This window comes from Hippopotamus amphibius, chromosome 1 (assembly GCF_030028045.1).
Source record: "Hippopotamus amphibius kiboko isolate mHipAmp2 chromosome 1, mHipAmp2.hap2, whole genome shotgun sequence".
In the NCBI taxonomy this organism is placed as follows: Eukaryota; Metazoa; Chordata; class Mammalia; order Artiodactyla; family Hippopotamidae; genus Hippopotamus; species Hippopotamus amphibius.
Window position 1 is genome coordinate 16,774,886 of NC_080186.1, and position 18,221 is coordinate 16,793,106.

The window sequence follows — 18,221 nt, forward strand, 5'->3', positions numbered from 1 at the left end:
ATGTCAGATAGATGGATGGACAATGGATAGATGGATGGTTGGACAGATGAAGAGGAGGAAGGAAAGATGCTCTCTGTATGAATGGCTGGCTGGCTGGAGAGCTGGCAAGATGGATAACGCATGGATGGATGATAGATGGATAGATGGATGAAGAGATGGAAGGGAGGAAGGATGTTGGAAAAATGGATGGATGGACAGATGGATTTATGATAGAATGGATGGTGAGATGGACAGAAGGAAGGATGCTGGCTAGATAGGTAGATAGATGAGGAGCTTTGTGGATAAACAACAGATGAATGGATAGCTGGATGAATGGGTGGGTGGGAGGAAGGAAGCTGGACAGATGGATGGACGGACGGACAGACAGTGGGTGGCTGAATGGTTACATGGATGAAAAGCTGGGCAGATGGAGGAACAAATACTCAGAACCAGCTCTGGATGAAAAACCTCCAGGCCCATCAGCGGAAGGCTTTGACTTGCACGTACACTGAGAACCCATTCCTTGATACACCAGGGACCCTGGTGTATCAAGCCTACGCAGCCACTTGTCTGACCCACACACAAGCATATATGACAAACAGAAGATGAATGATAACAAAATAAAGAAATAAAGAGACAATAACCATAGGTAGTCTAGCCAGACTGCTTGGTACAAAGGCCAGCTCAAAGAGAGATAAATCTTAAAGTCTGTCCCCAGGGCCTTTAGCCCTCAGCCAGGGATAGCACATAAACCTGCCCGAGAAGGGTCGGGGCTCGGGGAGCTGGCCAGTGGGGAGGGGGTGCCAAGAGGACCCTGGGACACTCACGGCAGTCGGCTTCATCGGTGCGGTCCTCACAGTCAAAGTCGCCATCACAGCGCCACAGCTTGAGGGCACAGTGCCCGTTTCCACAGGGGAACTCGTTGGGCTCACAGGGTGGGGCGGGGCCTGAGGGAACCAGGCAAGGTTCAGCCAGCGGTCCTTGCGGGCCACCTCCCCACCCCCTGCACCCCCACCCGCGCTCCCGCCTGGCCCTCACCGCAGTCCAGCTCGTCACTGCCGTCCCTGCAGTCCTCCTGCCCATCACACACGTAGTCTTTGGGGATGCAGTGCCCACTGTGGCACGCGGCCTCATGGGGCCCACAGGGCACGGGCCTCTGTGGCTCGGGGAACACAGCCGGGGGAGCAGGGGTGGCTGGGAGCTCCTGTGTAATGGCTGCCTCCGGCTGGGGCGGTAAAGGTGGTGTCTCTGCCAGAGCGGGGAGCTGCGAGCTAAGCTCGGGGACCGGCTCTTCTGTGGACACAGCCCACTTGGCGTTGGCACGAGGGGGTGCCACTCACCCCTTGCCCCTCTCCATTCCCCAGGCCCTGACCCTGTTATCACCCCTCCTGTGCCCCTGCCCACCTCCCACAGACCCCTTTGCCCAGCCCCGTATTGACTTGGAGCCCACCGTGTCCGCAGACGGCCCCTCACCACAATCGAGTTCATCAGACATGTCCCTGCAGTCAGGCCTCCGGTCACAGCGATATTCCAGGGCCACACATTCATTGTAGCGGTGGCAGGCGAACTCCGCCTCGGTGCAGGCCCTTGGGAACTGGGGCACTGTGGGGGTGGGGGCAGTCAGAGAGGCAAGCGGGAGGTGGGCGGAAGATGTTACAGGCGGCACAGGCACCGCAGAGCTGGGAGGGGGCTTTGGGGCTCTGTGTCAGGCCACGTGGTTACTGGCAGACTCAGCGAGGGCACAGAGCACATGGTGGACACATCCACAGCACACGTGGGACGTGGGGTATGTGGCAGTGGCCTCACCCACCCCTTGCACAGACCCACACACAGTTAACATGCCACACCATGCAACGACCACAGCACACATGTGCAGGCCACACCCAGGCCTAGCGAGGTTGAAGAGGAAGGGGAGGGGGGCAGCTTGTGGGCTGTGCCCGGCCATCTTGCCCTCATCCTTCCTTCCCCTCCATCCATTAGCTTCTCTAGTTATCCGGCTTGGCCTGGGTGTGGCTTACACTCTCACCTGGTGTCCCTGCGGCCACCACGGCGGCCGGGGGGGGCGGGGGTGTCTGTGCTGGAAAGGAAGGTGTGATCAGCAGCCGTCCCACCTAGGACCTGGGAGCTGTGGACTGCAGGGCTGAGCCAGGTGTCCCCTATCATCCCTAGCCAGGAGGACTCATTGAAAAGTGGGGAGAAGGGGACTGGACCCCCAGCAAGCTTCAGACCTGGGCCTGGGGATGCCAAAGAACAAACTTGATCTTTGGGCATGTTAATTGAGGTTTTACGTGCAGAACAAGGGAGGTGATGATTTCACCATTTTTTTCTGATTGGGTGACACCATGGTAGGGATGGAGTTTGTTCAGTCCTGGGTTCCACTGAGTCAGGGATGGTGACATTTCCCAGAAAGAGGACTGAGATGGACACTGGGATGGGCTGGGAACCGTAGCCTGTTGAGGGATAAACTGGGACTGTTTGGCCTAGAGAAGAAAACACTCAGGGAGTTGAAACAGGAGACAGAGGGTGCAGTGAGGAGAAAGCTGGGCTGACTGAGCATACGAAGGCCAGGGCTGCACATCTAACAGCTGTGTGACTTGGGGCTAGTTTCTTGTTCTCTCTGAGCTGTGTTTCTCACCTCATCTCGTCACAGGTTCTGGCAAGACCAGCACAGACACAGGGTTTGGTTTACATTCTGTTTTTTGCACTATCTGTGTATGTGGATTTGGATAAATCACTTTTCCTCGCTGGGCCTCAGTGCCCTCATCTCTAAAACAGGAGAAAAAATATCTACTTCATAGGAATTCTTGTGAGGACTGAACAGGAGTGCCTTACATACAGTCAGTGAATAATCGTTGGTTACTATCAAACACAAAAGTGTTTTGGACCTGAAAGCACTGTATGAAGAAAGGAATTATTACCTATTGTCAGTGTAGAAAGGTTAATTGAGAAAGAGCAGAAATTGGGTCTACTGAGTATATGTTGGAGGAAACAGACGTTGCTCAACCCAAGCCAAGATTGCATAAAGATTGATGGGGCAGACTCATGAGGGAGTGAGCTCCCTGTCCCTAGTGGTGTGCAAGGCCAAGCTAGGAGAGCCCATGGTGGGGACACTGAAAGGGGGCCCACATGAGTGTGAGAAACTGGAGGAGGAGACCCCTGGTTCAGGATGGGCTCACCTGTGCCCAGGCGTCGGAACTGGAATCCCTGGGGAGAGGTGATGTAGGAGGCGATGGAGCCGCTGGAGATGATGTTGTGCAGCACCTCCTGGATCTGAGCCCCGTCCGCGTTCCCTTCGGAGCCCACATCCAGTTCCACAAAGACCCAGCCGTCCAGCTCCCTAGGGATGGGTGTGGGGCAGGGCAGCAGGGTGAGGAAGATGCCCGTGGTCTTGACGCCTCCCTTGGCCCCCTGCCTGGTGCTCAGGCCTGATCTCTTGACTGTCCCCCTATTCCTGGATAGTCTGTACCCCATGCAGGACAAGTTAAGGTCCGAATTGTCCCCCTACCAATTCCCGAATTTCTACCAATAGAGGTTCAGCCCCTTAAGCCTCTCCTGCCTCCCCTCCTGGCACCTGGGCTCGTCCCCATCCTTGTCAGTCCCTCCAGCCCCCCCACCCTGCCCCAGGGGACCCTGCTCACTTGATGAACACCACACTGACAACCTGGTCTCCAGGAATCTTCAAGTACTCTGACTCCAGCTGGACACGGACATGGCACCATCAGCCTCCAGATCCCTTCACCCCACCTTCAGTCCTGCCCTGCCAAACTTGGGGAGCCCCCCCAAAGCCCCTTCACCTCACCGTGTCTACCACAGCCTCGGACACCTCTCGGAACTCCTCGGAGCTTGCATCCTCCAGCTGAGGGCTGTAGTCGATGGAGCGAGTGAAATTTACCAGGGCTCGGAAATAAACTGCAGAAAGGAGGGGCGTTGCGTCACTGTGAGGGGTCAGCCTGGAAGGCAGTGGCCGCAGGCAGCTGGGCCAGTGTGTGGAAATGGGAGGATGGTCCCCAGAGGCCTCTTGCGGAGGCTGACCTGTGCCCACAGCTGTGCCCAGCACTGCCTATAGGAGCACATGCTACAGTGGCAGGCCTGCCCAGGGCTCAAAGCTGAGGCCCCACCCTTGAGTGAGGGGCTTCAACTAACAGGGAAAATGGCCTCATCCAGATACCAAGTGATAATGCAGAAGAGGAGACCTCCATTGGCTCAGAGGAAGGCTGGGTAAGAAGGGGTGGCTTCCAGAGGAGGAGGGCCTGGCACAGAAATTTTTCTTTTTTCTTTCTTTCTTTTTTTTTTGTTTTTTCATTTTTTGGGCCATGCTGTAAGGCTTGCAGGATCTTAATTTCTTAGTTCCCTGACCAGGGATCGAACCCGGGCCCCCGGGAGCGAAAGTGTCGAGTCCTAACCACTGGACTGCCAGGGAATTCCCTTTTTTTTTTCTTTTTGGCCCAGAAATTATTTCAGAGGGGAATTCCCTGGTGGCGCAGTGGTTAAGAATCTGCCTGCCAATGCAGGGGACACAGATTTGATCCCTGTTCTGGGAAGATCTCACATGCCGCAGAGCAACTAAGCCCGTGCTCTGCAATGACTGAGCCTGTGCTCTAGAGCCCGAGAGCCACAACTACTGTGCCCACGTGCCACAACTACTGAAGCCCACTCGCCTAGAGCCCATGCTCCACAACAACAGAAGCCACTGCAATGAGAAGCATGCGCACGGCAATGAAGAGTAGCCCCAGCTCGCTGCAACTAGAGAAAGCCCGTACACAGCAACGAACCCAACGCAGCCATAAATAAATAAATAAATAAATAAATAAATAAATAAATAAATAAATAAATAGAAGAAATTACTTGGAGTGACTGTGACTTGCTTCCACCCCCCACCCCGCCATTTATACCCGTTCTGACTCATCCCTCAGGGCTCAGCTCAGCCATCACCTCCTCCAAGAAGACTGCCTGAACTGCCTTCCTTTCTCAACCCTGGCTGGATAGAGACCCCTCCTCTGGGGACCCCAGCCCCTCAGCTTCTCCCGTCAGAGCACCTTCTACCCCACACCAGGCATAGATCCTGCCTGGTTACCCACGGCTTACAGAACACCATCACAAAGATCACGGGTTCTGAGGCCAGCTACACCTCAAGCACGGACCTCACCTCTCTGAACTTGTTTTCCTTTTGGTCAAAGGCAGATATTAATTACAGTTACCACACAGGGTTGCTGCGGGGAACAAATGATCCCATGCTTACAAGGCCGTCTCCCTGTGCATGAAGATGCAGCACCTGCAACGGAGCAAGTGCTGGGGAATCAGAAGCCGCGGTCCTCTGTCTCTACTGCTAGACTATACACTCGATGGGGGGAACCTCGGATCTCATTCACCCCTGTACCCCCAGTGCCTGCATAGTGCCTGGCACACAGCAGGTGCCTAATAAGGGATGGTGGAATAAATTCATAGCAGATTGGTGTGAGCATACACGTACACCTATTGTTTATTAAGCACCTACTGTACACATTTTATGCACATTAAATCTCACAATGTTCATGACTTCATAATACAAGTTATAAATATGAGTTGCAGATGAATCATACATGTATGTGTACACAAACACACAGTGCTTCGATCAGAGTCTGGCATATAGAGGGGCAATATAATATGAGCTATTACTATATGAGAGGCAGGACAGCTTAGCAGTTAAAAGCTCAGCCTCTGGAGCAAAACTGCCACTTATTTAAAACTTAGAATTGCCCTGTGACCTTAAGCAAGTTACTTAATCTCCCCGAGCCTCAGATTCCTCATCTATAAAACAGGGACAACAGTAGTGCCCACCCCAGGGGGCTGCTGTGAGGATGAAATAAGATAGTGAATGTAAAATGCTTATAACAGTATCTGGTGCACACTACAGGCTACACGGGTTAGCTATACTACCTCTGGTCCTTAAGACAAGCTGAAGGAATAGATTTGTTTTTACTTCTTCCCATCTGAGAGAAGCATTCATTGCTTTATCGAATCTATATTGAAGGTCTTTAATACGTTAGGCGGTGTTCTAGGGGCAGGGGATACAGCAGTGAACTCCATAAATGACAATTCCTGTCCCCATGGAGATCACTTTCTAGGGGGAGGAGAAAGGAAATAAAACAAATGGGCAAGGACTATGTGGACTATGGGGGAAAAAAACAAGGGCTGGGGTGGGGGTAGGTGGCTGCTTCCCCAGGGTGGCCAGGAAGGCCCCTCCTCCAAGGGGATGCTTGAAGGCAGAGAGAGAGGCGCTGGGAGGCAGCTGGGAGAAAAGCATTCCAGGCAGAGGGAACGGTAGCTGCGACGTCCCTGAGGCAGAAGTGGGCTCAGAGAAGTGACAGATGACCAGCATGCGGGCGGCAGGGCAGGGAGTGGCCCTGGCTGGACCTGTCCTCCTTCCCCTTCACTCTGTCCATCAGGCCCACAGGTGCGCACGCCTCTGCGCCGGGACCCTCCCCCTCTGCGGCTCACTGAGCAAGTCCTGGGGGCATCCGGGTGGCAGCCGAGCAAGTGGCCGGAGTGAACTCCTGCACCAAGAGAGGGTGCTTGTGAGGGCAGCACTGTCCGCGCGGAACCACGGGGACCATGCTGGGCTGGGCTCCTGGGTGCCGGGCGGGCGGGGCCCTGTGGGCTGGAGTGTGAGGGCCGCAAGCTCAGCCACAAGAGGCCCCTTGTGAGCTGGCACAGAGGCCCATTGAGAGTCCCCCACCCCGGCCCCTGGCCTCAGCCCCGCAGCCCAGCACAGGCGAGGAGGCCAGGCCTCGGCCCAGGAATGTGCCCGCTGCCGGGGGAGGGGGCCGAGGCTCCACAAAGCCCCTTTCTACTAGGGCCTGGGAAGGGCCTGGACCCTCCAGCCTGGCCCCACCCCCGCCTTCTCCCAGACCAGGGGCAGATCAGGGTGAGCACCCTCCCTCTTCCACCCCAAGCTGCGGCAGGTGCCTGAAGGCTGGGGCAGAAGGTGAGTTTCAGGAACCAGCCCCCAGAGCTGAGGGTGTTGACAGGGAGTGATGCAGCCTGGGGTGGGAGGACTCTCTGGGTGCCTGCCCTGGCCGGCCCTCTCCACGTTGGCCCTCATCTGACCCCATCTGGACAGCTCACTTGGAGCCAGAGGCTGGAGGCACGGGAGGCCCAGAGCTGTCCGGCACCCCCAGCCCCGGAGCCGGCCACCCCACCTACGCTCAATACCCAGTCCCTGCTCAACAGAACTCCTCCCCCACACACCTGGGCTCCTGAACACCAGCCCAGTCCCTCTGGGTCCCCTGGGTGGCCCAGGATCAGCCAGGTTCGAGGTGGATACAAGTCACCTCCAGAGTCTAGGACGTTTTCCCCAAGGGGTTGCTGCATCCATCCTGCCTAACCAGCACCCCAAGGGGAGAACACCAGGGCCCGGCCCACCGAGCTTAGATTGTGTGCCCGGATGGGACCTGGCTGCATCCTGGGTAGGGGCAGGGGAGAAGGTGGGGCCAGCTGGCCTGGCCCCAGACCCTGCAGGGAGGTGCCTCTGGGCCTCAAGTGCGATGAAGTACAAGCTGGGGAGGAAAACAAGACAAAGGAGAAAGGAGTGAGAGGAAGAGCTGGGAGAGAGGAAGGGGAGGGAGACAGGAAAAGCAAGTCCCCACGGCTGGGCACTTACTGAGAGGAGACTCCTCATCGGGTTCCAAGACCATCACACCAGCCACGGGAGGGTGGCCCAGGGGTGACCCAGGGCCTGCAGAGAGGGAGGCGAGGAGGGGCAGAGACAGCAGGGAGGAGGAGAGGCCAAAAGGAGCGATAGAGAGGGGTAACGACAGAGAAACACAGAGAGAGATGGAGACAGAAAACAGAAAGAAATGAAACAGACACAGAGAGACGGAGACAGAGACACACGGAGAGACAGATACAGGCAGCGACACAGAGAGAAGGTGGTGGGGGGAACGAGGGAGAAAAGATGAGACAAAGGCAGAATGGAGAGAGGGAAAGACAGACAAGGAAGCAGAGATGGCAAGTCCAAGAGACAGAGGGAGAAAGGCAAAATGAGACAGAGACACATGGAGTAGGAAAGAGACAGCCCAAGGCAGGGGAGGGAGGGAGCAGGAGAGATATGTAGACAGGCTGTCAGCAGAACAGACAAAGAGATGGTCAGAAGATGGAAAGAAACGGGGCGAGGGGAGGCGGGCAGGGGTCCCAAGGCGGGGGAGGCAGAAGCAGGAGCTATCGGGACGGGCACTGATGTAGGAGCGGGGGAGACAGGGCTGGCACAGAGCCAAGCGGAGCCACAACCCTGTCTGAGGGAAGAGGAGAGGCAGGAGCCATCGCAGACATTCCAGGGTCTGGGGCTGGGTCGCGCCAGGGGCGGCCAGGCAGCATGGTCAGGATGGCCCTCACGTACCGGAGTGAGGAGGGACTGCCCTTGGGCAAGGCTGAAGCAAGCACACTGACCCTGGGAATCAGGGAGACTTATCTGCTGCCTCCTGGGCTGAGATTCAGCCCAGCTGCCTGGACCTGCCCCAAGGGCAGTGGGCTGGTGCCAGCGTTTGGGCCTGGAGGGCCTAAGGTCCCACATCTTCCCGTAGATCAGCCCCACTCACAAGGAGAGGCTCCTGCCCTGCCCTTGGGCCCTCCCCAGCTACTCTCCATTCTCACCCTTCCACTACCTCTGGCTTCCCCTGCCCTCATGGCTGCTTTGCATGGGAGGAGGTGGGCGAGCAAGGACCACTCAGAGCAAGTGGAGCTGCTATGAGCAGCCCCCAGGAGGGGGCCCTAGATGTTTCTGAAGGGACAGGGTGGACTGGACCAGGGCCTCAGCAGGCAGGCTTGGCTTGGCAAGAGGCAGCTCCCAGAGACGCACCAGCACAGGCCATTCCGGGGTGTGCGTTGTGTGCATGGGGCCCACCTGACACCCACACCCAGGCCCCACTCAGCTCCCAGGCATCTGTCGCCCTGCAGAGACCTACAGGTGGAAAAGCATCAGGCAGTGTCTGAGTCCCAGGTGCTAGGAGGTCACAGGCAGGACTGTGCCACCCAGGGGCCAACCCTCCTGTCCGTATTGGCCCAGTCAGGATGCCACCCTCTGGCATTGGGAAGCCCCTGATATGCCAGCGGAAGGGAGGCAACCCCGTCCCTGGAGGGGCCCCGGCCTGCTGGGGTGGTCAGCACTGGATGCCGTGGGGCTGCCCAATGGTGACGTCAAGCTGAGTTCCAGCCTTGGCCCTGATCACGTTGTCCCCACGTGCTGGCTCCCAGAGAAGGCAGCAGGAACCATATGGAGCTGCTGGGCCTTGTCCCAGCTAGTTCCTTCTCTCCCCAGAATCCCAGGGTGGGAAGAAACAGGGACTCTGAGCCCCTGTCCCAGCGCTGGGCCAGCCTCTCCTCTGGCTGTGCACTTGGAGTGCTGGCAGACTGGGCAGCTGACGGAGGCCTGATTCCTTTCCCTCCATGCAGCCCAGCCCTCTTTCCCCAACCCAGGAACCCCAGCTTCCCAGCAGGTGAGCCGACCTAAGGCAGGTTCCCTCCCAGGTCCAGTTCTTGGCCTACCTGAATGCCTGTGCCACAGAAGCCCCTCTGTCTGCCTACCCCTGCCTGGGGTCCCCTGCTCTGCAGCGGTCACCCCCATGGCGGGCTCTGGGGAAGGACTCCACAGCTGAGCCGCCCTGGGAGGTGAGAATCTGCCCATCAGAACCAGACATTTCCCAGCACAGGCAGGCACAGAACCCGGCCACACCCAACCTTGTAGGGACCAGCCAACCAAGGCACACAACTGTCACTCAGCGGCCATGAGATCACCCCCATGGTAGGCACAAGGAGCCCTCAAGGCCCTCAGCTCAGGAGATGGTGCCTCTGTGGCTGGGAAGACCTGCTCTGGGGCTTCCCCAGGGGGCAGGATGGGGGACTGCGAGATGCCCCGAGATACTTACCCATCTGGAAGTCCCCGCTGCCCAGGTCCCCGCTGCCCACGCCATCTACAAACAAAAGAGAGACGTATTCAGCAACAACGAATCTTTGTTGAGCACCTACTGGGTGTCAAGCACTGTTCTGGGCACCTGGCACACAGTGGGGAAGATCCTGAAAACACAGCTGGTGCCTCCCCTCCACACCTAGGGTGGACCGGCCTGTAAAAGCCAGCTTGGAAGCCTCCATCAAAGAGGGTGTGGACCAGGATGGATGGGGTGGGCGGGGCCAGCTCAGACTCGCCTCTAGGTGAGGATGGGAGGAAGTGGAGTAGGGAGGTGTAATCATTCTCTACTGTGCACTGCCCACCACCTTCCCCTTAGGTCCTGCTCACCCTGGGCTGTGAGGAGAAGCAGCCACCAGCCCAGGCCACACAATTGTAACTGGAGGATCCTGGGGTCACTGGGACCAGGGCTCAGGATGCACGCAGCTCTTAGCCCATCTCTTTCTCTTCTAAATTTTTTAAAAATTGAAATATCGTTGCTGTACAATATGACAGGTATACAGTATAGTGATTCACAATTTTTGTCGTTGGTGGTGGTGCTGCACGGCTTGCAGGATCTTAGTTCCCTGACCAGGGATTGAACCTGGGCCCCAGCAGTGAGAGTGCCGAGTCCTAACTACTGGACTGCCAGGCAAGTCCTTTGATTCACAATTTTTAAAGGTTATACTCCCAAGTATAGTTATTATAAAATATTGGCTATATGTCTCTTGTTGTACAATATATCTTTGTAGCTTATTTTTTTTTTTTTTTTTTGGCACACGGGCTTAGTTGCTCCGTGGCATGTGGGATCTTCCTGGAGCAGGGATCGAATCCATGTCCTCTGCATTGGCAGGCGGATTCTTAACCAATGCGCCACCTAGGAAGCCCTGTAGCTTATTTTATACCTAATAGTTTGTACCTTTTACTCCTCTACCCCTATATTGCCCTGCCTCCCTTCTCTGTACCCACTGGTAATCACTAGTTCGATCTCTGTGTCTGAGTCTGCTTCTTTTTTGTTATATTCAGTAGTTTGTTGTATTTTTAGATTCCACATGTAAGTGATATCATATGCTATTTGTCTTTCTCTGACTTATTTCACTTAGTATAATGCCCTCCAAGTCCATTCATGTTGCTGCAAATGGCAAAATTTCATTCTTTTTTATGGCTGAGTAGTATTTCATTGTATATATATACACCACATCTTCTTTATCCAGTCATCTGCTGATGGACATTTAAGTTGCTTCCATATCTCTCTTAGTCCGTCTCTTGAGGTGCCACCTTGGGCAAGCATCCTGGGGCCTCTTTAAGGACCAGTGGGAAGCACCCTAACTTCACCCTTACCCCCTCCACTCCCAGCCACCAGAACCCTCTGCTCACCTCCAGAGGCTTCATCAGCCAGGAAGTCCTCGTCATCAGAAAGGTCTGAATAGCTCCAGCCAGCCCGGCCGGCGGTTACCGTCTCTGCATCCTCGGGCAGGGACAAGCCATCATACGCCCTCAGCCCACGGGCCACCTGCAGGGCACCACACGAGCAACTGTGTCAAGCCCTCCAACTCCTGCCAAGCCCAGGACCCCTCTTCTCACTTCAAGAGGGACCCAGAGTCCCACCCCAAGGCCCTCTAGTGGTTAAGTCAGATGTGGTTTGGCAAAGACAGTCAGGCTGGGGCTGTACCCACTGTTTTTGACTCAGTTCCCCCAAATCTCCTTAGCCCCTGAACGAATCCTCAGATAAACAGACAATAAACTTATGTGTCTTTTGTTTTGTTTTGTTTGTTTGTTTTTTGTTTGTTTTGTTTTTGTTTTGTTTTGTTTTTTGCCACACCGCATGCCTTGCGGGATCTTAGTTCTCCTGCAGTGGAAGCTCTGAGTCCTAACCACTGGACTGCCAGGGAATTCCCAACAATAAACTTAAAATCTGTTTGGTAAGTGATGATTTTTCTTCTTTTGGAGAAGGCAAGTGATATCCAGGACATGAGTTAGCAGACAGGGAGATACAGGCAGGTAAAGAGTGACCCGGGCCAGCAAAGATGGGGGACATGGGCTAGTGGCAGGGTGGCCAGGGGCAGAGTGGATGTGGGACAGAAGCAGAAATGGAGCGGAGTCAACTGAAGCTGTTGTCTCCAACAGCAGCTCCCCCGCCACCCCAGCCTTCTTGGCCATCTCTTTCTGCCTTGGTCTGACCTCCAAATCTCCAGGCCACAAGGAACACATTCCAGCCATGCTGGAGATCAGCTCTGGCACTTGCGGCCACACTGACAGGCTCATCTGTGCACCCAGAGGCGGGGGGTGGAGTCCAGCAGCTGCGCTGAACTGGGGCAGGTCAGGCGGGGTGTCACCTCCACGTGACCTTGGGCTGCAGCTGAGCCCAGCAGAAACTCCACCTCGGGCTCCCGTTCCACAGAGGGGCTGCTCAGACCCTGCACCCTGCAGACTGGCGCCGAAGGGCCCCAGTAGCCACGACCCCTGCCTTTCTCAGGGATGGGTGTGGGCCACGAAGGCCTCTTTCCCTTTAGACGAGATTGAGGTGTTTTCAAAGGAGTTTTACAACATAACTTAGAGGAAAACAAACCCAGCAGAGCCCAAGGGAGCCCAGAGCCCCCAAGCACAAGAGTGCACAGATTCATACATCCAGCCCCAGATGGCCTGGCGCGAGTGTCTCAGGCCCTGCCCTGGCCTCAGCCCTATCTGGGGAGCCCAGCCTAGCCAGAAGGAAATAGTCTCACTTATGAAAACTAAACCCGGACCTCACTGGCTAGACAAGGTGGTGGCAGCAGGAGAAAGGGCCAAGGAGGAGAAGAAAACAAAGAGACAGCCAATTCTCCTCTCTCCCCACTCCTGGAACGTCACACAGCCCATGTCCTGGAGCCTCTGGTCTTTTCTCACGCTGGTGCCTCTGCTGAAAAGCCCTTCCTCCTTTTGTTTATCTGGCTAACTCCAATTCATCCTCCAAAACTCAGCTACACTCAGCTAAACATCACCCCCTCTAACTGCTCAATAACAAAATGGAACAAATTCCACATCGGCCTGGAAACATGGAGGAACCTCAAACACACTGTGCTGAATGAAAGAAGACAGGCACAGAAGACTCCATACCATATGATTCACTTACATGAAACCCCACAGGGAAAAGTCTAATCTATAATGACAGAAAGATTAGCAGTTGCCTGGGACCAGGGGTTGGGTGGGGCTGGCCGGGAAGGGACACAGGAAATCTTTTGGAGTGAGGGTCCCCTGGCTATATAAATCTCATTCCCATTATTGAATGGCACACTTAAAAAGGGTATGTTTTATTATATGTAATTTATAGCTCAGTAAATATGACTCAAAAGAAAATCTCCTCTGGGAGGCTTTGTCATGACTCTTTGCCCTTTCCAGCCACCTCTGCCCCCCCGGCTGGGTTCTGGGCCCTCCAGGGCTCACACCGTAATGGCCTGTGCCTCCACTGGAATGACAGCATCTTGAAGGCAGGGACTGTGAGGAGCTCATCTCTACCTTCTCAGCACCCCATGTTCAATAAGTGCTTGAATGAATGAATGGACAAAGTGTCATCACCTATTAATTCTAGCTACTTCCTGAACATGACTTGCTCTGAAGGTACCACCCACCCCCGTGAAGTCTATATGCATCTCCCTCCCAGGCTGGGAGCTCCCTGGGGGCAGGGGCTGGGTGCCATTTGGTCATCTTTGTGTTTGCAGTGCTACCAAGCCTTGTATGAGGTCTGCACTGCCCACGTCTTATCTGCTGCTATGACCTAAAGCCCCTTCCCCCCACAATCCATGGGCAAATCCCTCCTGTTTCTTCTTTTTTTTGTATATAGTTTTGAGCTCACACATATTTTATTTTATTATTTTTTGGCCATGCCTTGCGGCATGTGGGATCTTAGTTCTCCGACCAGGGACTGAACCTGTGGCCCCTGCACTGGAAGCATGGAGTCTCAACCACAGGACCGCCAGGGAATTCCCTCCTGCTTTGTCTTTCCCCTCCCTCTGGACAAATGCCCATTCCTGCCCTAGGTGGTCAGTGGACTTCTGGGCTGGGCCCATGAGGTCTGCATCCAGGAATAAGCTTTAGAATCTCTAGGAGCTGGTGAGAAATTACATTCCTGGGCTCCCTCTCAGAGCCTCTGAGTCAGACTCTCCCGCCCCAGCCGGGAGGGTTAAAGTCGTGCATGCTCAGTGGATTCTGACACTCACTGATTAAGAACCACAAGACTAGCCCCCTAACAGGCGTTCTCCCTCCTCCCCTGGCTAGGGGTAGAGGGTAATGTTCCCATTGCGTGGGGGGTTGGGTCCTGAGCAGGCCCTGATTGACCTAAGGGGAGTGTGAGGCTAGGGATGGTGCAGGGGCACCAACACTGGGCAGAGGAGGTTAGAGGGGCAGGATCCTCCCCACCTGGGAAGGGCTCTCTTTGTATCATTGTCACACCCTCCCCATGCAAGCAAGGCTGTGGAGGGTGTGCACAGGGCACCGAGATTCCTGGCACCCCCTAAATACCAGACCGCTGTCTGGAAAGGAAAACTCTGGTGGTGAGGAAGGTCTAGAGCTTCTCCCAGGGAGGGAGAGGCCACTGGGGCTTGGGACTGGACAGGAAATAGCAAAGTGAGATTCAACTTGGAAAAAATGCTAGGAACACACATCTGCAGTGAGAGGAGAGAATCCAGAGCTTGTCGGGTCCTGGACAGAAGCCCCTCCACCCCAGGGACCCCAGGGAATGGGCCTACGTGCCAGCCTGCGTGCCAGCCTGCCTTTGCTCGCAATCCCTACCCCAGGATCCGAGGCTCTGGGGTCAGATAAGAGGCCTGCAGCAAGGGACAAGCAGTAAGAGCAGACTTCACTTGTGAAAAACTGAAGATCAAAAGGTTTTAGCAGCTGTATTTTACATCTGGGAAGGGAGATGAAGCCAGACTGGAAAGAAGCTCCAGAAAGAGCCCAAAGGAGCCTGAGACTTGACTATAGAACAGAATTTTGGATTTAGACCTGTAAAGTCCAGGGTCTACTTGGGGAATAAAAAGAACGAACATTTATCGAGTGCTTACTATGCACCAGGCACTCCTTTAAGGATTTTGTAGGTGTTAACCCAGGTTAGGTGTTAGGTGTTAGGTAGCCCCACTCCTGCAGAGTCAGGAACCTACTTGAAGACCTAGCACAGGGTAGAGCTGGGATTTGAATCCTGGTGGTCTGACTCCAACAGCTAAGCCCTTACCACTGCGCCACACCGCCTCTGTAACCAAGGCTGCGGAGGAAGCGGATCGACTGAGGTCACTAAGAGTCACTCCCACAGAGCCTCTCAACCACACTGCAATTCACAGTTTACAGAGCACTTCCTCAGCCTCAGTGTCACTTGACCCGGACAATGACCCCCTGAGACGGATGAGCTGGTGTGAATGGCCCCCATTGGCTGGCAGAGTCAGGACTGACCCAGCACCTCTGAGCTCCCTACCTCAAGCCCCTGCTCCCCAGGAAAGGAGGTGGGGCTGGAGCTGGGCCTCCAGGCTGGCCATGAGGCCCAAGCAGTGGGCAGGGCCAGGAAGCCCAGGGCTGGCCAGTCTCCATCCCCAACCGGACCAGCTCCTAGGATGGCCCATGGGATGCCTGAGCTGGCAACGGCCTGGACCCATACACGGGTGCTTAAGGTCCCAAGGAGGGCCGTCAGTGGCTCCAACGTCAAAGGCAGAAATAGAACCCAGGTTTCCTGCCCTCCAGCCTGTCTCCGGCTGTGAGGGAGCCCTGCTTCCTCCCAGAGGAACCCAGTATTTCAAGCAGACATTGGAGCCGGATGGCGGGGCCAGAGAGGAGGGGTCCAGAGGGCAGACCTGGGTCAGAGAGGAAGGAGTCAAGCAGAGAGGGGGATTTTCCAGACTCTGCAGGTTCCTGGCGGGGGGAAGGAGGTGAGGAGCTGACTCATACAGGCCAAGGACTGTTCTAGAGTGCTGGGAACAATTGCTTGGGGTGGGGGTATGGGCAGAGTGCCCCCCCCATGGCCAGACGCTGCCTGAACTGCAGGGTGAGGCAGTGGGGGGACCAGACAAGGGGGGTATCAAACAGATGGGGGACTTCTGGGAGGCACCCACTCCCAGAGGCTGGGTTGGATCCAGGCCCTCCTGTGAGAATCAGGTTGCACACGAAGCTCCAGGTCCAAGTCCTGCAAAGGCCCTTGGGGTCAGGGGATATGGGCCGGGCCTTCTTCTCTTGGCCCGAGTGATGACGCAGAAGGAGCCAAGGATGCCTGGGAAGAGTGTGGGGGGTGAAGGGTCAAGCCATGAAGGTGGGTACAGAAGGCAGGGGTTTGGGGTGCAGGGGGAGGTACAGATACAGATAGAGGATATGGGGTATGGGGTTTTTAAAAGGAGTTTTTAAGTGAAGATTGTGGGTTTTGCAGAGGTTATGTGTACAGATAAGAGTTTCCGGTGCTGCTAAAATCAAAGCTGTAGGAAGGCGGTGGCCCAGTGAAGAGATGACAATAAGAACGGTCATTGTCTATGGAGGGCTGTCCATGCCAGGCCCTGTCTTAAACACTGCGTGGACCCCCTCAATTAATCCTCAAAGCAACCTGGGAGGGCTGGTACTACAGGGCCACTATCCCTCATCTGCAATAAGGGAAATCCAAGGAGCTCTGAAAATCAAGAGGTGGTGTTTTTTTTTAAATAGATTTATAGCAAGCTCATTTGGTGCTAAGTCCTGACCTAAATTGACATGAAGCTATTAATAGCTTATTCACTCCATGGAGGGTGAATAGTCATACATTTTGCTGTAGCAAATATTAATGTGTTTGATTATGGGGTGTTGCCCCAGACTACTGAGGATGTCACATCACAGCTGGCACACGCTCTATGTCACCTTTCTCAAGTTTGGAAACTTCTGAGTTCCCAAACATGGCTGACACCAAGGGTCTCAATTAAGGGACTGTGAACTTGTAACTGTTATTTCCATTTTGCAGATGAGGAAACCGAGCCTCAGAGAGGGTCATCTGTGTAAATGGGATTAAGCATGTAAGGCACTCAGCCTGGTACCTTGTATACAGTAAGTGCTCAATAAGCATTAGAATTAGTACCATGCAGGGGGTACAGGGTAGAGGCGAAGGGCTGAGAGGTGATGAGGTGATGCACGGGGGTGTGGGATGATGTGGGCTCAGGTCCAGGGTCACCTTCAGGTCTGGGATGAAGGGAAGGGTCTGGCCCTGGGCTGGCTGGGGGTGAAGCTTGGTCTCAAGTTGTCTGCCTGCTCTGAGGTTGACTCTGGGAGCACTGGGGGACTTTGGGCTTCTCCAGAGACATTTTTCACATGTCTTAGGCAGCCAGCCCATGCACCCCCCCCCACCTCCCCATGGTCCCCGTGGCTGAGCCCACCACCACCGCCCCAGCTGGGCAGGAAGGTCTGAGCACCACAGTCCCCAGGGTGCCTGCAGCTGCCTGGAGTGAGCTCATCCCATCAAAATCCAGAGACAGCGTGGGGGTGGGGGACAAACGAGCCGCTGCCTGCCCACCTACTTTCTGCCAACACAGACTCTGCCCCCTCCCCCATCCACAGCGGAGGGACCAGCAGATGCTGTGACCCAAGTCCCCCGAATCTCCAGGGAGGGACCCAAACTCAGACAAGCTCCCCCGCAACTCTATGATGCAGGCTCCCAGGTAACCCCACAATGAGTGCTCCCCCTACTCTGCTACAACCCAGGCCCCAGATACAGGGTCAAGGTGCCCTGCCCCACCCCCAGGCCAGCGGGTACCCTGTCCACGGGCAGCAGACGGCAGAGGGGAAGGAATCTGTCAGGGCAGCACTTTGTTGTGCAAACTGCCAGGGGCTGGAGGGCCCAACACAAAGGCCAAAAGGCCTTTAATCCCCTGGCAGGCTGAGAGGGGCGCCGGGCCGGAAGGGAGGTGGCCGCAGCCTCCTCTGGCATGCCTGCACTGCCCGTGCCACTCGGGAGCCCTGCCAGCTTCCCACACTCGGGCTCCCAAGGCGGCAGGACCTTCGTCAGCCAGGTGGCCAGGAAGGACATCGATCTCCCAAATAAGGAGAATGGAGGAGGTTCATCAAGCGCTCACCGTGTGCAGGTGCTGAGATAAGGTCTCTACAAGGCTTATCTCACGCAAACCCACGGCCTCATAAGGCAGATACGAGAAAGAAAGAGGCTCAGAGAAGTGAAGTCACCTGCCCATGGTCACACAGCTAAGGCAACAGAAATCCCATTTGAAAGCCGGGCCCCTGCGCTAGCTCAGAGGCACACCTGCCAGGAGGCCCCTCCTTCTGACCTCTGCCCTCTGCACCATGGCCTGGAACCTGGAAAGGCAGCATTCCAGCCAGGGCCCCGAGGGAATGCTGAGGCCCA

The 18,221-nt window shown here is 55.6% G+C and overlaps 1 protein-coding gene across 1 annotated transcript in view; it reads right to left on the minus strand.

Annotated features, from left to right (window-relative positions):
- Positions 1-18,221, minus strand: part of HSPG2 (heparan sulfate proteoglycan 2) — a 100,967-nt gene that overhangs the window by 55,489 nt on the left and 27,257 nt on the right. The window contains exons 2-9 of the mRNA XM_057699025.1: positions 11,273-11,408; positions 9,879-9,923; positions 3,779-3,888; positions 3,618-3,676; positions 3,156-3,316; positions 1,453-1,581; positions 1,018-1,272; positions 807-926 (exon numbers count right to left, since the gene is read on the minus strand). Of these exons, the coding sequence (XP_057555008.1) occupies positions 807-926; positions 1,018-1,272; positions 1,453-1,581; positions 3,156-3,316; positions 3,618-3,676; positions 3,779-3,888; positions 9,879-9,923; positions 11,273-11,408 (1,015 nt within the window). The remainder of the gene's footprint in view (positions 1-806; positions 927-1,017; positions 1,273-1,452; positions 1,582-3,155; positions 3,317-3,617; positions 3,677-3,778; positions 3,889-9,878; positions 9,924-11,272; positions 11,409-18,221) is intronic.